The sequence below is a fragment of the Coccinella septempunctata genome, chromosome 4, assembly GCF_907165205.1.
Source record: "Coccinella septempunctata chromosome 4, icCocSept1.1, whole genome shotgun sequence".
NCBI lineage: Eukaryota > Metazoa > Arthropoda > Insecta > Coleoptera > Coccinellidae > Coccinella > Coccinella septempunctata.
The window spans coordinates 4797147-4821290 of NC_058192.1; the positions used below are offsets into that span (position 1 = coordinate 4797147).

The 24144-nt window shown below is 39.5% G+C and overlaps 2 protein-coding genes across 2 annotated transcripts; both read right to left on the reverse strand.

Moving 5' to 3' along the window:
* Positions 1–12454: 12454 nt before the first annotated feature.
* On the reverse strand, positions 12455–13613 carry LOC123310672. The gene is made up of 2 exons (XM_044894254.1): positions 13464–13613; positions 12455–13261 (listed from the first exon to the last, which is right to left on the reverse strand). The coding sequence occupies exons 1-2, from the start codon at positions 13515–13517 to the stop codon at positions 12557–12559; spliced, it is 759 nt and encodes a 252-aa protein (XP_044750189.1). The 5' UTR covers positions 13518–13613; the 3' UTR covers positions 12455–12556.
* A 188-nt stretch (positions 13614–13801) lies between these two features.
* Positions 13802–18314, reverse strand: LOC123310771 (basic proline-rich protein-like). Its single transcript, XM_044894414.1, has 4 exons — positions 18203–18314; positions 16945–18058; positions 16648–16803; positions 13802–16053 (listed from the first exon to the last, which is right to left on the reverse strand). The coding sequence occupies exons 1-4, from the start codon at positions 18254–18256 to the stop codon at positions 13802–13804; spliced, it is 3576 nt and encodes a 1191-aa protein (XP_044750349.1). The 5' UTR covers positions 18257–18314.
* Between the last annotated feature and the right edge of the window lie 5830 nt (positions 18315–24144).

The window sequence follows — 24144 nt, forward strand, 5'->3', positions numbered from 1 at the left end:
ACATATTGTTGAAGAAATGGCATTGCACAGTTCCTGAATAACTCTGAGCGAATTTTTCACTTGTTTCTTCTCACTTTTGATCAGTATGGTCCTATGGGGGAGGCCTCTATTATTAATATTATTTTGGGTCAATGTTTTTGACGTAAAGTAGTTGGATGATGAAATAAATAATGATAATTGGAGTCTGAATGTGTATTTTCTGTGAATCTTCATGTAAGAATGTTATGGAAGAATATGGGAAAACGTTTTCTGCTGAGTAACCCCAGAATGAAATAATACCTTATCCCTGACCCCCAATTGGGGTTTGTTTCATGAATAATCCTGACTTGAATGTGGAAAAGGTGGAAGCCTCTTGGAACCCCATCAATTAAACTAAAAATAAACTTTGAAGATACTCCACCTACATCTATTCTTGTATTCTTGGAGAATAACTAGCATTTCAAAACGCGTAGTCCATAGATTATATGATCGCCTACTAACATGGCGATAAGCCAAAGCGGCATTACCATAATCAATCCTGAAATCACGCGAAAGCCTACAATGGAGCTTCGAATGATGAATTCGGACCATTTAAGACTGTCAGAAAGTGAACCAGTTCACCAGTTTGTGTTTTCTTCTTCTGCCCCCGCATCAATTACGGAAGAATGATTGTGATTGTCGCGATTGTCCGATAATGCAATGGAACTATTAATTATTCTGTATCGTGGAAATCGTACGGATTTGGATTATTCAGCTGGGGACAGCTGTTCACGAAAGACGAGTTTGGAAGGACTGTAATATATCGACCTTCCAACGCACGGATGAACAGTTCTTATACCGTGTGAACAATTGAAGCGAAATCCAAAAATTGAGAGAAATAGTTGGGGAGCCGACGATGCTAGATCGGGATTTTCTCAAGAGTCGTGGAGACCTAGTGGATTTTGAAGATTAGAAGACACTGACACTAATCAGGGGAGGTTTTCCTAATCTGACAGTTTAAAGACGATAACAAGGCAGTTTTTTGAAATATTTACCTTCCTGTACCTCTAATCGTTTTTGTATTCTCTACGAAAGTTGTAGATAATAAAATTCTATACAACTTTTGTCTGAAGCAATTTTACATACTCTCAACCGTATTAGAGTTAGAGCGCGATAAGGGCGAGAAGCTTAGCCACACATACGAAAGGCCAAGGTCAATGTAGAAACCCAGTCTAATGTGCATTCATCGCCATATATCTCGAAACCGTTCAAACGTAGAAAAAAATGCTCCTGACAAAATTTCTAGAAAATGTTATGCTCTACAATTTTCATTATGAATTCAAAATAAATTTGAGGCCCAGGAGAGGAGATAATTCAAGAAAACGGATTTTGTGACCTTTATGGCCAATTTTTATTGTTTCGGCTTGCTAAAACTGTCAGATGCCACTCAGAATGGCATCTGTCTAATGTCTAATTTTTGGTAGAAGTAGAGTGCAAGGTATCTCCCCTTATATTAATCTGACACGCTCGAGTAAATCCCTAATTTCCTTCTTGGGCTCCCCAACTAAAAGTATTGATATTGTATGCATAATATGTGTGGATATTTTGTTGTCAAAAAATCAAGTTGAAAGACCTATTGTTCCTGAGGCCACCCTGTTAGTGTCACTGTTACACAATTATAATATTGGATATCGAAGCCTGAGCCTCTTTCGAGTTAAATGATCCCCGAAAATTGAAAAATCCGATAACCGATGCTTGACGAACATCGATCTCCCCTTCATTCTCAACTGCAAATAATTCAATTCTGATACCGATGCTCGTTAAATTTCATTAGTGACCCAACCTGAAGATCTGCGCGATGAACTCCTCTCGTTGACCTCAAACATTTTACCCGCCATCCCGGAAGCTTTTGTTGCGTTAAAAATCCCGGATGATGGGTCTAATTATAATAATTCATATACGTATACGATCAACGTGCGTTCAGTGAACAACACAATATGGCGACGCTGATGGTACGGTTCGATTAGCCTGGTCCTCAATTCAGCATGAAAATGCCCAGGATAAAAGGGTTGCTTCAACCCTAGACCGCTAAATATATATTTTCGGGCCTTGTTTGAACTCTCGTCCGCTATATATTTTTCATTAGGTTTTAAATGTTCGCTTTTCGGGATTTCAGTGGGGTTCACATAAATTTTCAGGATCTTCACTGGTGCCTCTATGGTATCTTTAGACGATAATCTTTTAGGGGATATTATGAGATAGTCCTAGTTTTTTAAGGAATGATTATTCATTCATTCATTGCTGTATCCCGTTACCGAGAATAAATCTGCAAAAAGACGTAAAAAAAGAACAGACTTATAATTTCTTAGGGCTGATTGCAACTGTGTGCCCTCCTGTGACTGAAGAGACCCAACTGTGACCTACAGATCCTTGTCCAGTCACCAACCAGATCTGGACGCCGTTGTCTCCATTATAACTGTGCACCATAGACCTCCACTGTGACTTGTCTAACGCTAGTTGTTCCCAGTTATGATTGGCATTAACTGATTTTAGGGATTGATGTAGTGTATCCTTAAACCGCTTATACAGGCCTCCTGGTTTCCGGGCTCCCTCTGTCAATTCGCCATACAGAGCTATTTTCGGGAGTCTTGTGTCTTGCATCCTCAGAATGTGGCCTCTCCATCCTCGTTACTTGAGTCTCAATTGTTGTACAACTCGCGCGTTGCAAGACTTCTGCATTTGAAACTTTGTGGAACCATCTGATGTGCATTATCTGTCTTAGATGACGTCGTTGCGTTTGTTCAAGCTGTTTAATATGTCGCCTGTAGGGCGTTCAGCTTTCGCTTCCGTAAAGAAGCGTTGGGAGGACGACTGGTTTGTAAACAGCTGTCTTGGTCTTCAGATTGAGGTCTTGATTTTGCAATACTCTGACCTTTATCTTCAAGAATGCCCGTGATGCCGAATTGATACGGTTGTGTATTTCCGTGTATAGGTTAGCCCTAGTATTTATGAAGCTTCCCAAGTATTTGAACTGCTCGACTTGTTCTAGAGTTTCATTCTCCAGGTTGATATGTGTTTGAAGGCTTTCTGGCGGACTTACCAGGATTTTGGTTTTGTCGATATCGAGTCGAAGGCCTAATGCTTCGTGTGTATGTTTATAGGTGTCCAGCATTATCTGTAGAGTGTAGATCCAGATTGTTTTCATGAAACATAAATCATGTTATTTCAGTCTCTTTCGATCAATTATTATCGGTCTGATCAAAGAGCAAGTGAGCTTAAAGGGATTGTTTACTGAAGATGCAGCAAAACGCAGGAGGAATTTTCTTTTCTGAGAAAATTAGTAAGTTCGTGAAGACGCATAGGTTAAAATGTGCATCCCATCTGAGATATAGTTTGTCATACATGGGACACCCTGTAAACTAAAATTATCCGGCAAACTCCCACCCTATATAACCCTTATATTGTTCAGCAACGACTCCTGATCGTTCGAATTAATTGGGCAGGCGTAAATTGGATTCCCCCGGTTCCAAAAGCATAGATTTCTTGCGACAACGCGGAGGGGCACTATTGAAGCTATAAAGTTGGGCCGAAGACGTGGATATAAATCGTCCCGAATAATTCAAACGCCTTCTAACCCCCTGCGGAGCGGTGCACTAGTGTGAGCGCCAAAAAATATTGCGAAAAAATGGGATCTTTTCTGGGAGGAAGAACAAGAATAATTCCTCGGTTATATTTGTTCCGTTCTGATTTCGGAGCAGAGAGATATGTGTTGAACCGTCATCCGCATGGGAATGTTTTTATAGTCTGAGATATTCGGGTCGCCGATGTTGAGAACTGTCTGCCAGATAACCGTGGAAAATTGAACATGTCATACGGCGAAATTCATCAATGAAAATAATAACAGTCCTCATCGTAAGAATTGTTTCGTGCTCCTACCATACGCTGAATCAAGAAAATACATTCCTGTGCGAGATGCAATCCGTGAAACTGAGCTGAAAATATCTGGGAGCATACGATGGTTTCAGAAACTCCATCAGGATGATATATAGTCCTCTTATTTCCACGAGAGGTTGCATAAAAGCTCGATAAATTGTCATTTGAGAATATTCATACATTGCAGTCAGATGCTATCAAAATGACTTACTGAAAGTGCTAGGAATGGATGGAGAATATCACAAAACATGGCGATTGTGTATATGCTCCGTTTAACAATGGACGTTACAACGTGCCATGTATCAGAGTGAAACGTCGAATATTGGAGATTATTTCTTGGCGGAATTTCGGTTTCTCTCAGAAAATTTGCTATAAAATTGACATCACCCTGAGTATTTCTAAATTTCGAATATTCAGGCACCAATAGAATATTTCAAGTGACATGAGACAATGAGCGGCTTTAGTATTTCAACCCCTTACTGATTTTAAACCAGGAATTTGTTATTATGACGATTTTTTCTCTTGAATCCTTAGAAATATTAAAGAGCCATTCGGGGTAACTGAGCGCAGAGGATAAGTGTGCGCAGTGCGTAGTCGACTATGTAATGTATGAAAGAAGGGTTCATTTGGGTGAAGCAAGGGCGCAGAATCGCCAAATTAGTTTTTCATAGGAGTGTGCCATGCGACGTTTCGTTAACTTTTTATTTGCAATCAATTAAATTCACTAGTTTTCTTATTAATTTTTAGCATCTCTGCAAATTCTGCCAGGTCCAAGTTACGAGTCTGACAGTGTTAAACAATATTTTATCCGATCATGCGCATATTAATCTAAATATATAATACAAAATTTTAGGTTCTCTTAGCTGCTCAACTCTATAAGAAAGTCAATTCAAATTTTGGCTTACTGGGGAAAGTGTGCGCGGGTAAGTGTGCGCATATATTCGTTATATGGGCATTAGTTCAGTGAGGAATAAATTATGACATTGTTGAATTTTTTGGTTAAGACTCGATCAATATTGTCCTATTTGTTCAGAAAAATATAAAGAGTCACCAACAGGGGATTGTATCAAGTGTTGTGTTCACCAAGAATTGTGGCACGAACAATAATGCACTGCTTGTAAAAAGGCGCTTCTGTATTGACAGTAAACAGCATTGCTCTAATATTGTAACATTTTGATGACATTATTTTGTGATTTGTTTTGATTGCGTGGCTCACTAAGCACTGCGTAAAAATTTTTTTTGCGAAGAAAAAACGTTTTGGTTCGTTTGCTTTTTGATGTTTCTTATAGATTGAAAAATTCTCTATCTTATGAATATGTTTTAATTTTCCTAGCTTCAACATTTGAAACAGAGTATAGCTTGAAAGACAAAAGTGCGCACAGTTGCCCCGAATGACTATCCCCGGGTTTCATAAAGCTTGATCGGAGAATCAACGCTTGATGGACGAATAGCCGTCAATTGGATTTCAATCGATAATGCAGTCATGATCATTCAGAATATCATTCTCGCATAAAATCATGATGTTCATACTCACTTTCAATTATTCTCAATTGCTACTTCTTCAATAAATTCAGAAATGAAAAGGTTCAAGTGATTTCGATTCAAAACTCGAGTAACTGCCAAATCGTTGATCGGACAATCAAGTTTTATAAAACCCGCTTTATGTGTTTCAAAATATTGCGGTGTGAATGAACTGCACCACCAATGGAGGCCTAATAGGAGGCTCAGCGTCCTTTGACTCCTCTGAAGGGTGCTCTTGCCATTGTGGCTAATATTCGCAAATAACGAGTACTCCTGTAAATAAGGTGAAATTATCAAAACGAGGATCGTCGCCGAGGAAATCCCTACTTTGTAATAATTTCGATGTTATTATTCTCACCCTAACCGGTTATTCCCAAGAAGGAAATCATACTATTTCATTGAAACCGCCGCGCGTTAGTACGCCATTGTTCTAAAGATATAGGGTCGGGAAATGTATATTGTTCCCCGCAGTTGTTAATCATTGAAACACAAAGCGTAACCTATCGATGGTCGAATCTCGGAATTGTTCTCACAGCGTAAAATAGGGGTTATTGACTAACGGGTGTTTCGGCGGCGGGCAAAGTAAACAGAACCGCATTTCGGGAAACAATCGAAAAACGTCATTTCGGTTCGGCTGCCTGAACTCTACGGGTCATCTTCCCAATTTTCAGGATGCGATCCCAGGGGGGGCGTTTTTATTCAGTGGTATTGTTGAAAAACTCTCGAATTATTTCGTTTGAGAACGCAATCTAAACTTCATTCACTTTTATTTTAGCAGTCGGTTGGCCATGGAAATTTGACACATTTTACTCTGTATAGTACGAAAATGTGGGGTTATGAAGTTTGTCAAAACATTTTTGGGTTTTAAATCAACGCTATGTTGCCCGTTCTACATAAAAATTTCTGTTATTACGTATTTTATCACAATGTCGAATCTCTTCGGAAAATATGTGACGAACATAATTGAAGTTTATACAAACTGTTTGAAGGCATACCAAATCCAGTTATTTGCATGGAAAATACAAGAGATCTGTAAAATATCATAATATGCACTAGCTTGAGGAGAGTTAATGTTGGTTATCTTCTTTGGCTTACATCATTTGTAAATTTCAAAAATATTAACTCGAAGATGAAATGCATATGATGCAGTGGTTGGAAATGGGTATCTCCCGGAGGAATAAACAGATAATTACAAGAATGTTAAATTCTTCAACAAAAATCATCTCGCATCAATATAAGTAAAAGGAATTAAAGGAAGTTTCAAGTTAAGATGAACTTCACCTTTGAACAAAAATTTCACATGAATAAACAAGTAACAGGGCAACTTGCGCGTATTTGTGGCTATTCAATATTCATCTTAATACATTGAAGTAATAATAATAATTATAGGTATTTATTAGTAGCTTAAGACATTTACATTGTATAGGACAAGTCAAATGAAAAATAGAAAAATCCATTTTAGGGAACTTATTCTCCGATGACATTCATCGAACATCCTGTAGTAAACTTTTCGCATTAATTCACTCAAACATAAAATTCTCAAATGCTACCACCAATTTTTTGGGTCTCCCAATAGAAGGAAATTCTTTGTCATTCTCTTCATTCACAATCTTTCTGATTGTGGAATTATCCAGCTAAAATATATGTCGTTTAGATCCAGATGAAACATTATATAAATTCTCTTACATTGAATATGTTCGCTACCGTCTGACGTATTGTGGATTTTAGAATATCAGGGTATAATTATTTGAATGAGCGGACCTGAATTCTAAATAGCACTCCCTGAAACCCTGTCTCTTTTTTCAATCACTTTCGGCATTTTCGTAATAAAAATTGATATTAGTTGTGGCAACGGCGTTATGACATTAACGACATTTCATAAGTGCCAACCTAACTTCGTTCTAGTTACAAAAACTTGAGAAAATTATTTCATGGCCAACCGACTGCTAAAATAAATTTGAATGAAGTATAGGTAAAGACACCAATGCTACCACAAAACGAATTGATATTTGAATTGCCCCCACATATCGACGAGTGGGAAAAATAGTTGAGTTCTTCCCCCAGCTCACAAGAATACATTACGCAAGCTTATCTCCGAAATAAAGAGATGTGTGACGTGCCAAAACGAGAATACAGTAGCACAACAGGAAACTTTTAACAGCAAGATTATCTGGGATTAAGGCAGGAAATATTGTCCATCCCCATTTTCGGAGTAATGCTCAATGCACACTCGAGACGAATCGCAAAAATAGTTGGGGTTATATGGCAGTCACGTGTGCAAGTTTTAAGTGTGGGGGATGCCTCGAAAAAAGCTGCCTTTGTTCCCTCGTACGCTCAAAGAGATTTTGCTTCATAATGAATAGACGAGATTATTGAAAAGGGCGTAGGAGGTATGATGGGGTATGAAAAAAGTTCCATTGGAAGAATAAAAATATGACGAAACAAGCTGAGAAATCATTATCTAACTTTTTTCTGTGTCTTACGAGGACAAAGCAACAATCGATGGAATGGCGACACTCTGGTTCTCCAAGAACTAGGAAGTTTCGTGTTCAAAACTCTGCTGGAAAGGTTCTTGCTTCTGTTTTCTGGGATTGCCATGGAGTAATCATGATTGATTTTCTGGATAAGGGTAAAACAATAACCGGAGATTACTATCCGACACTTCTGACCACTCTACAGGAAAAAATTAAAGAGAAAGGACGCGGAAAGCTATCCAAAGGTGTTTTGCTTTTGCAGGACAACGCCCCTGCACACAAATCTCATGTTGCCATGCAAAAAATTCGTGATTTAGGGTTTGAATTACTAGAATACCCCCCTTATTCACCAGATTTGGCTCCATCTGACTATCATCTCTTTCCTCAACTGAAAAAAAGTTTAAGAGGTCGTAAATTTTCTTCCAAGGAGTAGGTAGTAAAAGCTGTGGAGGTCTGGTTTGCAGAGCAAGAAGACACTTTTTTTTGAAGGTCTAGAGACGTTGCAGGTTGGCTGCAATAAATGTATCCAATAAAGAGAAGAATATGTTGAGTAATGAAATATTTTGACATTGAAATTTTGTTTGGTTCTATAGTAGGCTAAGAATTCTTCAATATATCCTCGTATATCGTGTAACTGTAACAACTGTATGAATCAGCTAGGAATTCTGTTTCCAAATAGGCAATATTGGTTGTCCCTTGTTACCTGGGCCTGCGTGTGGCCCCTTAAAGGTGGTCTTTTAGCGCACTCTCAGCCAGGTGTTTGTTTTCCTAAGTATCCACGAACCCCTCCTGAAGAAATAGATATGTTTGCACACAATTTACGTGAGCTGTCTTTCGTGGCTATTGAGACGTCTTTAAATACCATCCTAAATTATACCTCAAGGATTGAATGCTCCCTTAACGAAATAATAATATCTATTCATGTCTCTTCGGAGCTGTGCAGGAACCATTAATGGATTGAAAAACGTCGGAAATTCTATTTATGAAGAGGAGTTGAATGAACAGGCTATTGCTGGGAGTTCGAATGTGTCGATGCCTTATTCAAGAATTTTCCATTGAATCATTTCATCTGCCTCGATGATGGATATCCAACGTGACCTGGCTATGCTCATTTATTCTTTGCATCTTTATATTTGTATTCATTCAGTTCGTTGAAGAAATGTGAGAGATATTTTCATTTTTCAACTGGACTTTCAAAACCAAAAGACTGTATTATGCTGCAATGAAATTGGCAATTTATGGCGATAGGCATTGGTTGAATTAATTGAAGATTCCATCTAATTCATCAAAAAGTTTTCTTTCGAAACAGAGAGATGGTTTAGAGACATTTTGATCGATATTTATATAGATCTTATTGAATGGATGTTATTTGGATGTTTAATTGATCTGGCATAGACCAAAATATTAAAAATGAAAGCAGTATTTAAAATTCCTTTCAAGAATGGCAAAAAGCATGATCAAAAACGAATGAAAATGGTTTTTCGATTGAGCAGTTTCAGTGGGAAAGTTTCAGTTGGAATGTCCTATATATTAGTCGTAAAGGCTTGGTAGATTTGTCATTTTCTGCACATACGTGTTTGTTCAGTGAAATTAATAATTATAGTGTGACATAATATAGCCGCGACATTAATATAAACGCACACTGTTGACTGTTTGAATATGTGGTGAATTAAATATAATAGATATAACAATGACTGCTAATAGACGCCTAATTAAATTCGCGTTGCAGTCTGCCATATCGACAGGAGGTCTAGAAACCAGTGGATACAGAATTCTGTCCAAATTTGTTACTGGATACTCGATAACTGAATAATAATAAACCAAATATTCAGAGTATAACTAAATAAACATCATTATACTTCGATGAAGAAAACCTTTTAAATATAACTGTTGTTATTGAACCACCCTATAGGTCTGTATGTTGCTAACAATCCTGAAAATATTTTCTTCGTCAAACCAAAACTAATTTTGGCGCAAAATAGATACTAGCAAACTCATATAGTAATATTCCTAAGATCTCATAAAATATAACTGAATTAATATGCACATTAGCATTCGCAAGAGCTTTCTAGTGAATGCAAACTGCATTTATGACTTTTATATTACGATACATTCAGTGAATTATAATATGGTTAATATTGTTATCAACTACCATAATACGACATCAGTAGGTATTCGGAATATTCAATTTTCGGGCCATTATTTCTGAGAACATCTTAACATTTTATTATGATCATAAATTTGAAGAAGCTCCTAACTTCGCGTAAGATAGTCTTCAGGTCTACCTCTTCAGGAACTTTTTCAGACTATGAAATTTGAATTGACAAATCTCGAAATCTTTCTTTCACTCACTTTAGATGTTAAACTGCCTTCGTGAAGAGATTTCTGAGATTTAACGAATGGAGTCGAGTTAAACTTTCCCTTTCGAGAAATAATAAAATGAAGTTATCAATAAAAAACCGACAACGTAGCCATAAATCCAAGACTAGCCCCCACACAAATTTGATGCATTTTTTCATTCCATTATTCATTTTCGTAACAGTTCAATCTGACTGCCCCCATATCAGAAATTACACCGTAACAGTTCCTATTTCATTCATGCTAGACCAGCTGTTTTGACAGGGTGAATTTTGACTGATATTATCTCACCCCACCTACCTCTCTCGTGCTCTTTGGCACACCGCAGGCGACCTCTCTATCATCCTTTTGTATAATGAAATAATAGATAGTAGCGTTCGTTATTTGCCCAACAGGGAAAAATAACAAAGGGCCTTTGTATTTTGGAAACAAGGTAATACATTGCAGTCAGCCGTATGTCTTTCGATTCCACATGAATATAAAGAATCGGGAGTTTTATATCCAACGTCGAGTTGATATCGTTGATATCGGCCTTAATAGAAAATATAAAGTTGAGTGGACTCAGGTCTGTACTTTCGGTGTGCCAGAAATGGAAAGAACAAATCAAAGTTCACCAGCTTTTCAATGTTGAGATTCTAGAGTGTCGTTTTAAGTTTCTTGCTTAAAGTTATAATCAACAACAATAGTTTCAAAACCTCCTATTCTTCTTGAATTTCTCAGGTTTAAACTTGTTTCTTCTTGAATTCTGAGTCTATTCGTGAATTGTCTATATACATAAACAATATAACCCAACAGTTAGCTGATTCTTTATGTGGTTCTAATGGCACTACTTCTTTTATGGCAGACTTGACTTTGATTTCTTCTCCTTTTAAGCACTCAAGTTAAAAGTAATGTCACTCTCAGATAACTCTTGAATATTTCAGCAACGAAAATTTGTCAGATCCATTTTTCTAACGCATTAACTACCCGAGAAATTGTTTTCTCTATAGAATATTCGATGGTTTTCATCGCCCCTTCTGAAGGTTCCAGGATAAATGTTCCCATTACGGACCTGCTCGGAAAGTTCCACTGGCGAAGTGATCGAACACAACGAACGATTTCATAGGGATATTATCCCTGGATCAGTCGTAGTGGTAACTTTGTTGTTGTTTCACGAAACTGAAAACATTCAGTAAATATTCCATTTCCTCCTAGTTTCATTTTTCAATCCCGTATGTTTGCACGTCGAATTGTGTTTGCTTGAAACTAACTTCTGTACGCATATACTTTCCTGTTTATTCTACACAAAAAACGCTGAGCCATTCCTTTTTCAAAGAGTTTTTATAGTCGAGATTCTTACTCCCCAGCCTGGGTATCTCGATTAATGAATTCTCTGAAGTATAATTACTACTATCTGGTGTAATTGCAGATGAAATAATATTAGCCAGCTCTCTGAATATGAAGAAAAAGTTTGAACTGAACAGAAACGTTTCAGTAGCTATTTCAAACAGAGTCAAAGACTTTTTGAGGTGAAAATTGGAAGATGTATGTTGAACAGTTAACTGTAACACTGGTCCCACAGTCATTATGCAGAGACACATACGGACTGACGAGCTCTAAGTATATATTATTTATGACAGCACCCCATTAAATTCCTTCTAAAACTGCAATTCTACGGGCATTATGTATTCCAATGTATGTCACCCTCTGCGAATGTTCATCACGAAGGCTATTGTGAGGGTCACGTGTCTTTCGAACGTCCCTGGTACCTCAGTGTGGTCACAACACAAAGTGCTCACACGCTTCGATGGTAAGAAATTTTCGTCCTTTGTCATTCTGGATTTATCTCCGTCAAATATACCACTGATTAAGGGGGAAACTGCATAGAAATAATTGGATGCGGTCGGTAGCATTATTCAAATTGTAATTGGGAATTTATGAACTGTACTATGTTTATCGAATTGATGCTGAATAGTCTTTTAATCAGTTCAAAGTCGGGCTCGGGAATTAGCGACTGATTTTTCTAATCAGCATATTGAGTTTCACATATCGCAGATTGAAAGTGGCAATTTTTAAAAAATACCAATGTCGAAGATAAGAATCTAATTTTCTATTTTCCAACTATGTACTGCTTTTATATCATATAGCTTCCTGTTTTTGAGACAAAATTGTATGGTATGTTCAGGTTATCTCCTCATATTATTCAGAAGTTATTGGACTTTCCAACAGAATGCAAGATACTGATAGAAATTTATTAGCTATTTCACAACTATTCCCAATAGCATAATATTCGAAATAAAACAGTGTTTATAAATTATATAGTAGGGCTCATTTCAAGATTTATCACACCCACTAGAACATTTCGATTTTGCGAACTTCGTCAATAAAGATAGTATATCTTTGCGAGACAATATTCCATCTGCACTCTGCGAGGAACCTTCTTTTCCCAAAATATGAGAAGGATCGAAATCATCTGGAAGTTTCGACAGACATTCGAAAATTTCGTTATGCCTGCCATTTCCGAGAGATGATATGAGCTCTTCGAGGCCCGAATTGAAACCATCCAAGCCATTCTCGAGTTGGTGTCCGAAGTGGTCAAAAAATTCCCGGAGCCGTTTTTGGATATCTTCTAAGGGATTACCCGAGTCTCCACCTTCAAGTCTTTCGCACTTGCCGGATATGCAGAATTTCTTCGCAAACTGTACCAAGAGTGATAGTTTGTCAGTTTTACCCTTGAATCTATCTCCAACGAGGGATGGAAGATCAGCGTCGTCCGGTATTTGTGACAGAGGTCCAAGTAATTTCTTTGCTCTTCCTTCTCCAAAGCTACCGTTGAGAAGATTCGGTAGGCCTTTGCTGCAACCGTCTAGAAATCGGTTTATTCCATCGTCTATGCCGCCAAAAATTCTGCGAAAGACGTTGAAGAATTCATCGAATATCCGGAATATTGGAAGATTGTGGTTTATTGGTTGGAGAGGATCGAGTCCATCCCTTCCCAGTAATAGTCCTCCTAGTAGTTTGTGAGTGCAGTCCACATTCTGAAATGTGTTATTTGATCAAATTAAAGCTATAGCATTTCCCATCTTAGTGAAAATCGAGTAACTACTTGATTTTCTTCAGTAAATGTTCAATTGCAAAGTTCGAACTCAGTTCAAGGAAATAATGTTTGCCATGCAACATTCATATAAACCTAATCTGTTACAAGTTGGATTTTTTTCGATGATGTATATAAATACTTACCGAAATGAGTGCAGAACCCACTAGCGAAGTAAATATTATTAACGCAAAACGCATCTCGAAAAAATTGGTACTGCTCTGACTTCAACACCTCCAATGAATTTATGAGGAATGAAACAATGGGGAAAATTTCCGAAAATGCAAATTGAACACGAATTATGATCTTCTTGATTTATCTACAAATGATATTCGATAGAAAATGAGTAATTTGAATTCATTTCTGTCCAAGAGCAGGTAGGTAACTATTATTTGGAAAAAGCCATTGTCAAAACGTTGAGATAATATGAATGAACAATAATTCTTCATTAGATCAGTTTATTCAGAACAAAAAGGGTACATTGTTAATCGCGACATCCTCTGCCTCTGCATTTCCTTCGATGTTTATGTTTGTGGCCCCTGGATCTATGATGTCTATGGGGTTTTTCCTCAGAATTCTGTTGCTTCTCTTCTGAATCGTCATCTTTAGGCGGCTTTCGATTGTGGGATTTGTGTCTTGGTGGCAGCTCAGGAACATCGTCATCAGATTGGTCGTTATCGTTAGATATATCTTTCGGATGTTTTCTTTTTTTATGCTTATGTTTTCTCGGTGGGACTGGTCTATCTTCATCAAGTTGGTCATCATCATCAGGGTTGTCTTTTGGTGGCTTACCTTTCGGTGGTTTTGGTTTAGGAGACTTTCCTCCACTTGATTCGTCCTCATCATCGGGTTTGCCTTTCGGTGGTTTTGGTTTGGGAGAATTTCCTTCACTTGATTCGTCCTCATCATCGGGTTTGCCTTTCGGTGGTTTCGGTTTAGGAGACTTTCCTCCACTCGATTCGTCCTCATCATCGGGTTTGCCTTTGGGAGGTTTGCCTTTCGGTGGTTTTGGTTTAGGAGAATTTCCTTCACTCGATTCGTCCTTATCATCAGGTTTTCCTTTCGGTGGTTTCGGTTTAGGAGACTTTCCTCCACTTGATTCGTCCTCATCATCAGGTTTTCCTTTCGGTGGTTTCGGTTTAGGAGACTTTCCTCCACTTGATTCGTCCTCATCATCGGGTTTGCCTTTGGGAGGTTTGCCTTTCGGTGGTTTTGGTTTAGGAGAATTTCCTTCACTTGATTCGTCCTCTTCATCGGGTCTGCCTTTCGGTGGTTTCGGTTTAGGAGACTTTTCTCCACTTGATTCGTCCTCATCATCAGGTTTTCCTTTCGGTGGTTTCGGTTTAGGAGACTTTCCTCCACTTGATTCGTCCTCATCATCGGGTTTGCCTTTGGGAGATTTGCTTTTAGGTGGTTTTGGTTTAGGAGAATTTCCTTCACTTGATTCGTCCTCATCATCAGGTTTTCCTTTCGGTGATTTCGGTTTAGGAGACTTTCCTCCACTTGATTCGTCCTCATCATCGGGTTTGCCTTTGGGAGGTTTGCCTTTCGGTGGTTTTGGTTTAGGAGAATTTCCTTCACTTGATTCGTCCTCATCATCGGGTTTGCCTTTCGGTGGTTTCGGTTTAGGAGACTTTCCTCCACTCGATTCGTCCTCATCATCGGGTTTGCCTTTGGGAGGTTTGCCTTTCGGTGGTTTTGGTTTAGGAGAATTTCCTTCACTCGATTCGTCCTTATCATCAGGTTTTCCTTTCGGTGGTTTCGGTTTAGGAGACTTTCCTCCACTTGATTCGTCCTCATCATCAGGTTTTCCTTTCGGTGGTTTCGGTTTAGGAGACTTTCCTCCACTTGATTCGTCCTCATCATCGGGTTTGCCTTTGGGAGGTTTGCCTTTCGGTGGTTTTGGTTTAGGAGAATTTCCTTCACTTGATTCGTCCTCTTCATCGGGTCTGCCTTTCGGTGGTTTCGGTTTAGGAGACTTTTCTCCACTTGATTCGTCCTCATCATCGGGTTTGCCTTTGGGAGATTTGCTTTTAGGTGGTTTTGGTTTAGGAGAATTTCCTTCACTTGATTCGTCCTCATCATCAGGTTTTCCTTTCGGTGATTTCGGTTTAGGAGACTTTCCTCCACTTGATTCGTCCTCATCATCGGGTTTGCCTTTGGGAGGTTTGCCTTTCGGTGGTTTTGGTTTAGGAGAATTTCCTTCACTTGATTCGTCCTCATCATCGGGTTTGCCTTTCGGTGGTTTCGGTTTAGGAGACTTTCCTCCACTCGATTCGTCCTCATCATCGGGTTTGCCTTTGGGAGGTTTGCCTTTCGGTGGTTTTGGTTTAGGAGAATTTCCCTCACTCGATTCGTCCTCATCATCAGGTTTTCCTTTCGGTGGTTTCGGCTTAGGAGACTTTCCTCCACTTGATTCGTCCTCATCATCGGGTTTGCCTTTGGGAGGTTTGCCTTTCGGTGGTTTTGGTTTAGGAGAATTTCCTTCACTTGAGTCGTCCTCTTCATCAGGCTTGCCTTTTGGTGGTTTTCCTTTGGGTGGTTTTGGTTTGGGAGAATTTCCTTCACTTGAGTCGTCCTCATCATCAGGCTTGCCTTTTGGTGGTTTTGGTTTGGGAGAATTTCCTTCACTTGAGTTGTCCCCATCATCAGGCTTGCCTTTTGGTGGTTTTCCTTTCGGTGGTTTTGGTTTGGGAGAATTTCCTTCACTTGAGTCGTCCTCATCATCAGGCTTGCCTTTTGGTGGCTTTGGTTTGGGAGAATTTCCTTCACTTGAGTCGTCCCCATCATCTGGCTTGCCTATTGGTGGTTTTCCTTTCGGTGGTTTTGGTTTGGTAGAATTTCCTTCACTTGAGTTGTCCTCGTCATCAGGCTTGCCCTTTGGTGGTTTTCCTTTCGGTGGTTTTGGTTTGGGAGAATTTCCTTCACTTGAGTCGTCCCCATCATCAGGCTTGCCTTTTGGTGGTTTTCCTTTCGGTGGTTTTGGTTTGGGAGAATTTCCTTCACTTGAGTTGTCCTCGTCATCAGGCTTGCCCTTTGGTGGTTTTCCTTTCGGTGGTTTTGGTTTGGGAGAATTTCCTTCACTTGAGTCGTCCCCATCATCAGGCTTGCCTTTTGGTGGTTTTCCTTTCGGTGGTTTTGGTTTGGGTGAATTTCCTTCACTCGATTCGTCCTCATCATCAGGCTTGCCTTTTGGTGGTTTCGGTTTGGGAGAATTTCCTTCATTTGAGTCGTCCCCATCATCAGGCTTGTCTTTTGGTGGTTTTCCTTTCGGTGGTTTTGGTTTGGGAGAATTTCCTTCACTTGAGTCGTCCCCATCATCAGGCTTGCCTTTTGGTGGTTTGCCTTTCGGTGGTTTTGGTTTGGGAGAATTTCCTTCACTTGAGTCGTCCTCATCATCAGGCTTGCCTTTTGGTGGTTTGCCTTTCGGTGGTTTTGGTTTGGGAGAATTTCCTTCACTTGAGTCGTCCTCATCATCAGGCTTGCCTTTTGGTGGCTTTGGTTTGGGAGAATTTCCTTCACTTGAGTCGTCCCCATCATCTGGCTTGCCTATTGGTGGTTTTCCTTTCGGTGGTTTTGGTTTGGTAGAATTTCCTTCACTTGAGTTGTCCTCGTCATCAGGCTTGCCCTTTGGTGGTTTTCCTTTCGGTGGTTTTGGTTTGGGAGAATTTCCTTCACTTGAGTCGTCCTCATCATCAGGCTTGCCTTTTGGTGGTTTGCCTTTCGGTGGTTTTGGTTTGGGAGAATTTCCTTCACTTGAGTCGTCCCCATCATCAGGCTTGCCTTTTGGTGGTTTTCCTTTCGGTGGTTTTGGTTTGGGAGAATTTCCTTCACTTGAGTCGTCCTCATCATCAGGCTTGCTTTTTGGTGGTTTTGGTTTGGGGGAATTTCCTTCACTTGAGTCGTCCTCATTATCAGGCTTGCCTTTTGGTGGTTTGCCTTTCGGTGGTTTTGGTTTAGGGGAATTTCCTCCACTTTGTCCCTCCTCAACATCATCTTTTGATGATATTTGATCGATATTAGGTACCTTACAACCACCGTGAGAACACTTAATTTTGGCCAACTGAATGAGAATTTTCAATACATCGGTTCGTTTCACCAATCCATCGACGGATTTTCGTCCCTCCTTAGAATCTCCAAGGAGGGATTCAAAATCGACGTCCTTCGTTAATAGAGATAGTAGGCCCAGAAGTTCTTTTTGTTCTTTCTCTTGCCCGAGTAGCCGCTTCAGCAATTGGTCTAATCCGGCGGATATTTCATCTAGTACATTGTTGAGTTGGTCATTGATATCATCGAAAAGTTTCTTCAACAGTTTGTTTATAATTTTCGATAAACTTCCACTCGGTCGTTTCCGATCCGTTGGTCCTTGTGAATCTGATTTTCCCTCATCGCCAGACTCCTCCAGTTCGGTAGGTTTCTTGCATCCACCCTTTGCACACTTGAGTTTCGATACTTTTATCAATAGACGCAGAGTGTCAACTTGGGATAGTCCACCTTTTTTGGGCTTTTGGCATTCTTCTCCTCCTCCAAGCAGTGATGAAAGATCTGTCCCTTCAGGTATGACAGACAGAAGGCCCAGAAGATCCTTTTGTCTCTCCGTTCCAACCGACTTAATCAGTAATTTATACATTCCCTTATTCACATTATCGATGAAAATCTGAATGCCATTGCCAGGAAAATATCTCTTGATAGCTATGGTTACTTTATTTTTTCCGTGAGGGACAGGTGATGACTCCACATCCTGAAAAAATCAAGTTCAAAACATTACAGATGGATATAATCGAAAATTTTCAAACGAAAATACTGTTCGAGACTGAATTTACAAGTTTAACGAGAAAATAGTGAATTTCAAATTTATGCTGTGATCATAGTGAATATTTCTTACCAGAAATAATGTGGAACCACCCCATAAAAAGAGTAGTAGGTACACAGGTCGCATTTTGCGGTGTGTTTGAATCAGAAGAAAAATCGCGTTATATATTTTTGTCTTCCGTAAATTCGACACATTTTCTCACGAATAATATGTTATAATTTCGCGATAACGTTCTGTTTAAATTACGAAAAAATGAACCTACTCGCTAATCACACCAAAAACTGTAACAAATAGAGCAATATCATGAGATCATAGCCTCTGATGAACCAAATGACTGCTTCATTGTATGAAAAAGTTTGAAAAATTTTATCGTCAATAGAATTCGAAAATATTTGGGATTGATCAATGATTTCTCATTAAGTTCAAAGCATTATCAGTGCTAGAGAAATGAGACTTTATATATTGCCAAAGAGATAAGGGAAATTTGGGTATATTGTGTTTTTCTCGTAAAGAAAGGCGTGATGTGACACAGAAAATTCGGTTAATTTCATATTCTTCTTCTTAGCTATCTGTTAATGCTTTCAATTTGACAGCACATTCGCTTTCCAAAGAAATTGTTGTTGATTCGACTGGGCAGAACTACAAAAATTCAGAAGCAGTTCATAGGGGATAAAGCTGCATGTTTGTCGATAGACGGGAGATAACCAGAACAAATGAATAATGATAAAACGAACTATGTCAGATGCAGAAAGCGATAATTCTTTTGAAATCAGTGAAGTCGAGCGAACAGTAACTAGAGGCAGGTGAATCCGAAGAGTTTACATACAATTATCCAGTTCTTACGTATGTAAACCGAACCAGTTTTACTGTCAGTGAATAATGTCGGTTTACTGTTTTCCCGTTGGCTTCTATTGTCATTCAAATCTGGATTTACCTGCGTGGTTAAGTGATTTCGCAGTGAGGCCTCATCTCTCACATTCCGTCAGATGATAATCATTTCAATTTTATATTATTTGTGTCGTCTGGTTGCAAACCTAAAATAAAGTTCAGTTACACAGAAACATTGTGAATGATTTTTTCTTGGCTAAAACCCCGCTTTTTGATGTCAATTTTATAGATATTTTAAGCTTTAGTTTGTTGCAAAACCGGCCAACTCCAAAGTGGGTTGCAAAACCAGCCAAATCCTAACTATAATTTCGAATTTCCCCCTCCCAGCACCTTCCCCCAGATTCTCTTATGGTGCTCTAAAACCTACTATCCTAGTGACACATTAATAACAAGAGATTTGGATCCTATCTCCAATTCCCTAGTTTTGACAAAAAATCGTCTCTCCTGAAAAATTTTCTGTTATGGAGATGACCGGTTTTGCAACCAGACGACACATTTATTCTATTCTGTAGCTTCTTGAGAGCAGATGGGCATATGACTACATTTGATACCCAGATAGAGTTATGATGAATGTTGATTTAATGGAAGGAAATTCGGATGTGAAAAGAAGATTATATTTTTTGTTCTGTATCTTCCTTTCTTGCTTTATCCATTTATCTTTATTTTTTTTCAAATTTTGATTTATGTTTGTTACCATATGTCATGCGATAAATAAATAAATCTTCTTGATTATCGGCATTATCGGAAATAAAGAATACAAAACACTGTGAGTAGTGAAGGAATGTTTTGGCTGTCACAAAAGATCCTTCGAACTTTCTCATCATTCGACTCCTTCATCAGGGTTGAGTAGGAGCTATTGGCAGTAATTTCGTCGTGGTGAAACTTTACCGCCGAACTTCTGGAAGGAGAGACAACTTATATTTATTGCACGCTCATAAATAAGGCACCTATCAAATGGCTATCGCTATTCTATCTGGAATATAGTTTTACGGGGGAATTCGAACGGTATTGGATGTTGCATAAATTTCCATTCTGAAAACAGCGATAATCCAGACCCCACTATTTGGAAGTTGGGGCATAATGCGGAAGTCCATGCAAATGAGCTCGAAACTTATGTGGAGGAAATTATTGATTCCTCAAGTTACAAGCTGAAAATTCCTTGGAACTACAGCGGAAGGTTAATGGCACTTTTAAGTTCTCCTCTGGAGGGTATTTAGTCAGATAAACTGGAAAAGTGCATTAATTCAGATTGTTATAGATGAGATTCTTCTGAATACTGAGTGAACAATGTTCGAATTTCCAAGTTCCCACTTATTTTTTCGGAGGTATTCATTCATTCATTGCTGTATCCCGTTACCGCAATAAATCTACAAAAAGACAGAAAAAAGAACAGACTCTTAGGGCTAATTGCAACTTTGTGCCCTCCTGTGACTGAAGAGACCCAACCGTGACCTACAGATCCTTCCACACTCCGGGCATGGATAGTCACCAACCAGATCTGGCTGCCGCTTTATTCTTCTTGAGTCTCCATTATAACTGTGCACCATAGACCTCCACCGTGACCTGTTTAACGCTAGTTGTTCCCAGTTATGATTGGCATTAAATGATTTTAGGGATTCATGTAGTGTATCCTTAAACGTCTTATACTGGCCTCCTGGTTTTCGGGCTCCCTTTGTGAATTCGCCATACAGAGCTATTTTGGGTCTTGTGTCTTGCATCCTCAGAATGTGACCGCTCTATCTGAGTCGGGCCCTCGTTACTTGAGTCTCAAATGTTGTACAACTCTCGCGTTGCAAGACTTCTGCATTCGAAACTTTGTGGAACCATCTGATGTGTGTGTGATCTGTGTTAGATGACGTAGTTGCGTTTGTTCAAGCTGTTTAATATGTCGCCTGCAGGGCGTCCAGCTTTCGCTTCCGTAAAGAAGCGTTGGGATGACGACTGCTTTGTAAACAACTGTCTTGATCTTCAGATTGAGGTCGTGATTTTGGAACACTCTGACCTTTAGCTTCCAGAATGCCCGTGATGCCGAATTGATACGGTTGTGTATTTCCGTGTCTAGGTTAGCCCTAGTATTTGTGAAGCTTCCCAAGTATTTGAACTGCTCAACCTTTTCAAGAGTTTAATTCTCCAGGCTGATATGTGTTCGAAGTCTTTCTGGCGGACTTACTAGGATTTTGGTTTTGTCGATATTGAGTCTAAGGCCTGAAGCTTCGTATATATGTATGTTTATTGGTGTCCAGCATTATCTGTAGATCCTCTGGGCTGCTAGCGTTATAGGATGAATGTTATATTTTTATGTCGACTGATCACATAATTCGTGAAGATTTTGAGATAAAATTGTTTTCGAGTGACACCTTTCACATTGTTCCACTGAAAATCCATATCCGCTGATGCCACTCATGCGGATGCCTCTCATCCAGACTTAAGTCGTGTCAATTACACGATTAGGGCAGAACAGATAACGGCCGCAACGTTGGAACGCTCCAAAATTCATCCGATCCCATTCGCATTGATCGCTCCTCTACATGCCATGCCGAATTAAATAATTTAGCAACCCCCGGTATCAGTTTTGCCCGCCATTAGCTAATTCAGTTATCAAAATGTACCTTGTCCGCCTACCGGCCTCGTGACAGACAAGTAGCTCCGAGTTCGACCGCGAATGGAGTTATATCCGTTACAGCTGAACGATTCCGAGTCATCGTGATATTATCTGTCCTATGTTCGAACCCAACTGTAATGCTGGTTTTGGCACATAAATGTCATTTATCGGTTAATTTATAGCGGAGACATTAGAAAGACGATTCGGTCTCTTGCAAGCCACGCTGGCCATAAAGAGGGCTTAGCAGTTTCTCAGTTGGAGGTTCCATTTCGATTCATGAGGGGTTTGTGTGATGGGATTTCATTTTTATGCCATGTCAACCGGAAAATTTTCATGATACATTGTCAGTCGCAGTGTGATGTCGCTATGTATGACTTCGCAGAGTGACAGCTGACAAGCACGGTGACCAACGTAAAACGTGGCCACAGAAGTAGAACGTCAGTTCTTCTTTTTGTTCTTCACCTTTCATGTAGGTAGGTGTTTGAATATCAAATTTTTTTCTTGAAAGGAACCCATCAGGCTTGTCTTTGGGTGATTTAACTTTCGGTGGTTTCTTTTTAGGAGAATTTCCTTCATTTGTTTCCTGCTCCTCATTAGGGTTTTCTTTTGATGGTTTGCCTTTCGGTGGTTTCTGCTTAAGAGAATTTCCTTCATTTGATTCCTGCTCATCGTCAGGTCTTCCTTTTGATGGTTTTCCTTTCGGTGGACATTAGAAAGACGATTCATATCATATTTTTTTTCAAAAAGGAACCCATTAGGCGAAAAGAGACAAAAAAATAATGCATGCTCAGCGAAGGCCATAGGGAAGAACTGACGTGGGCTTCTGTTTAACATGGTGGCTCTCTCTATTATCTCTAATTGGAAGTATGTGGTTATTTCTATCCGCATTGGTCCATTGCAAGGATAGATGATGTCATCTGACTTATTTTCAAGCGATGGATCCACAGTCACGTTTGAAAAACCAGAGGAAGTGTCACATAGTATGGTTTCTTGATCATTAATCATGACTTTGGCCCTGCGGCTCTCACACTCTTCTCCAGAGGAACATTCAGTTATCTCAGATATGTCTCAAATATCGAAAGGATTAAGATTTTTTGGAGTCTTTATCCAGTTCTCGGGCTCATAGTGGTGGTCGGATCCAGGATGCTACTTGGCTTTCTGCTCATCTCAATCGGATCATGTTTCCTCCTCGTTTCCATGGTGTCGGTGGGATTCTTGATCTCACTACATCTCTTGCCGAAGTGGATGGGGTTCTTTTCCATGTTTTTCTGTATTTTCCATGTAGTTGAGTACCATTCTCGCCGTTTTTATAAATAGTTCCATCCAACTTAAATCTCCTCGAATTGTGGGCCAGGTTTGCTAATCAGTTTCTGCGTTTTACTTTCTGCAGAGTTTTCGACGACCATCACTAACTACTCGATGGAGTTCTGATAGAACAGCCTTATTCAAATAATATTCTTGAAGTATTTCAATCTCTTGAGACATAGGGTTGGACACATCAACAATTCCTGAATGCCATGATGTCGTGGCTGCTATGTATTGATCGTGGCTATTGATAGCTTTGATCAGATTCTTGCGGCTTAGAATAGTTTTCATTATCCCCCTAAATCTTCGAGTAAACTCCTACGTCAATTTTCTTTTCATCTGGCTCTGATTGATCCGAGTGGTCTGCTTCGATTTCTGCACTTCCCTTGAGTTTGAATATAGTTTCCTTTATTGTGCCTTTCGTTATTTTGAGTAGAAGCCATTTTTCCAGTCTTAACACCTGTTGCATCTGGTTTTTAGTTAGAACCATTATTATTGATACTATTTATAACCAAAATTTTGTTTTGGGTGGTGATTAGCTATCTACTGAGACCAGTTTGTATTAATCTGCTTACTGTGCATTGTGTATTTGCTCCTCACTTTTCTCTCGGATGTTCTACTCCCTGAAAATCGAGAATACTGAGCCTGATCGTCTATTCTAAGCATAATTCAAGGACCAGTTCGAGATATACCTATGAGCAGCAGCAGAAAGTACGCTTCAACTCTTTCTTCACTCTCAGGCGTTTTTTCTGGATTTCACCAACCGAAAATCGCTTTCTTTGTCGATTGAAACGCACGCAATGATAACCGCCAAGGCGAGACCCTTCAACATCGAACGACAGGCATGATTCTTTCTAGGTGTACAATTTCCTTAAGTACCCACCACGCCATGAATTATACAATGTGTACCCTTCAGCGCTCCTTCTAACTGCCCGAATTGAAGACACCGGGCAACGTATGCAGCTCTCGTTTCGTGTTCATCGACAATTACGTCTTCCATTGTGTATTCCCCAAGGGTCAGTGAGGCACCGGCGTCCCCGTCGAACCTAACACGGTTTCCCCCTTGGCCGTTTGTTCGCCACTGCCGCGAGGGGCTACTCTGGTCACGTAAGAGTACGTAACAATAACAAGTGATGGGTGTCATGTCGGATTTGGAGACGGTCTGGAAATATGCCTGTACACTTGAGATGAACCATTTACAACGATAGATTTCCGAACG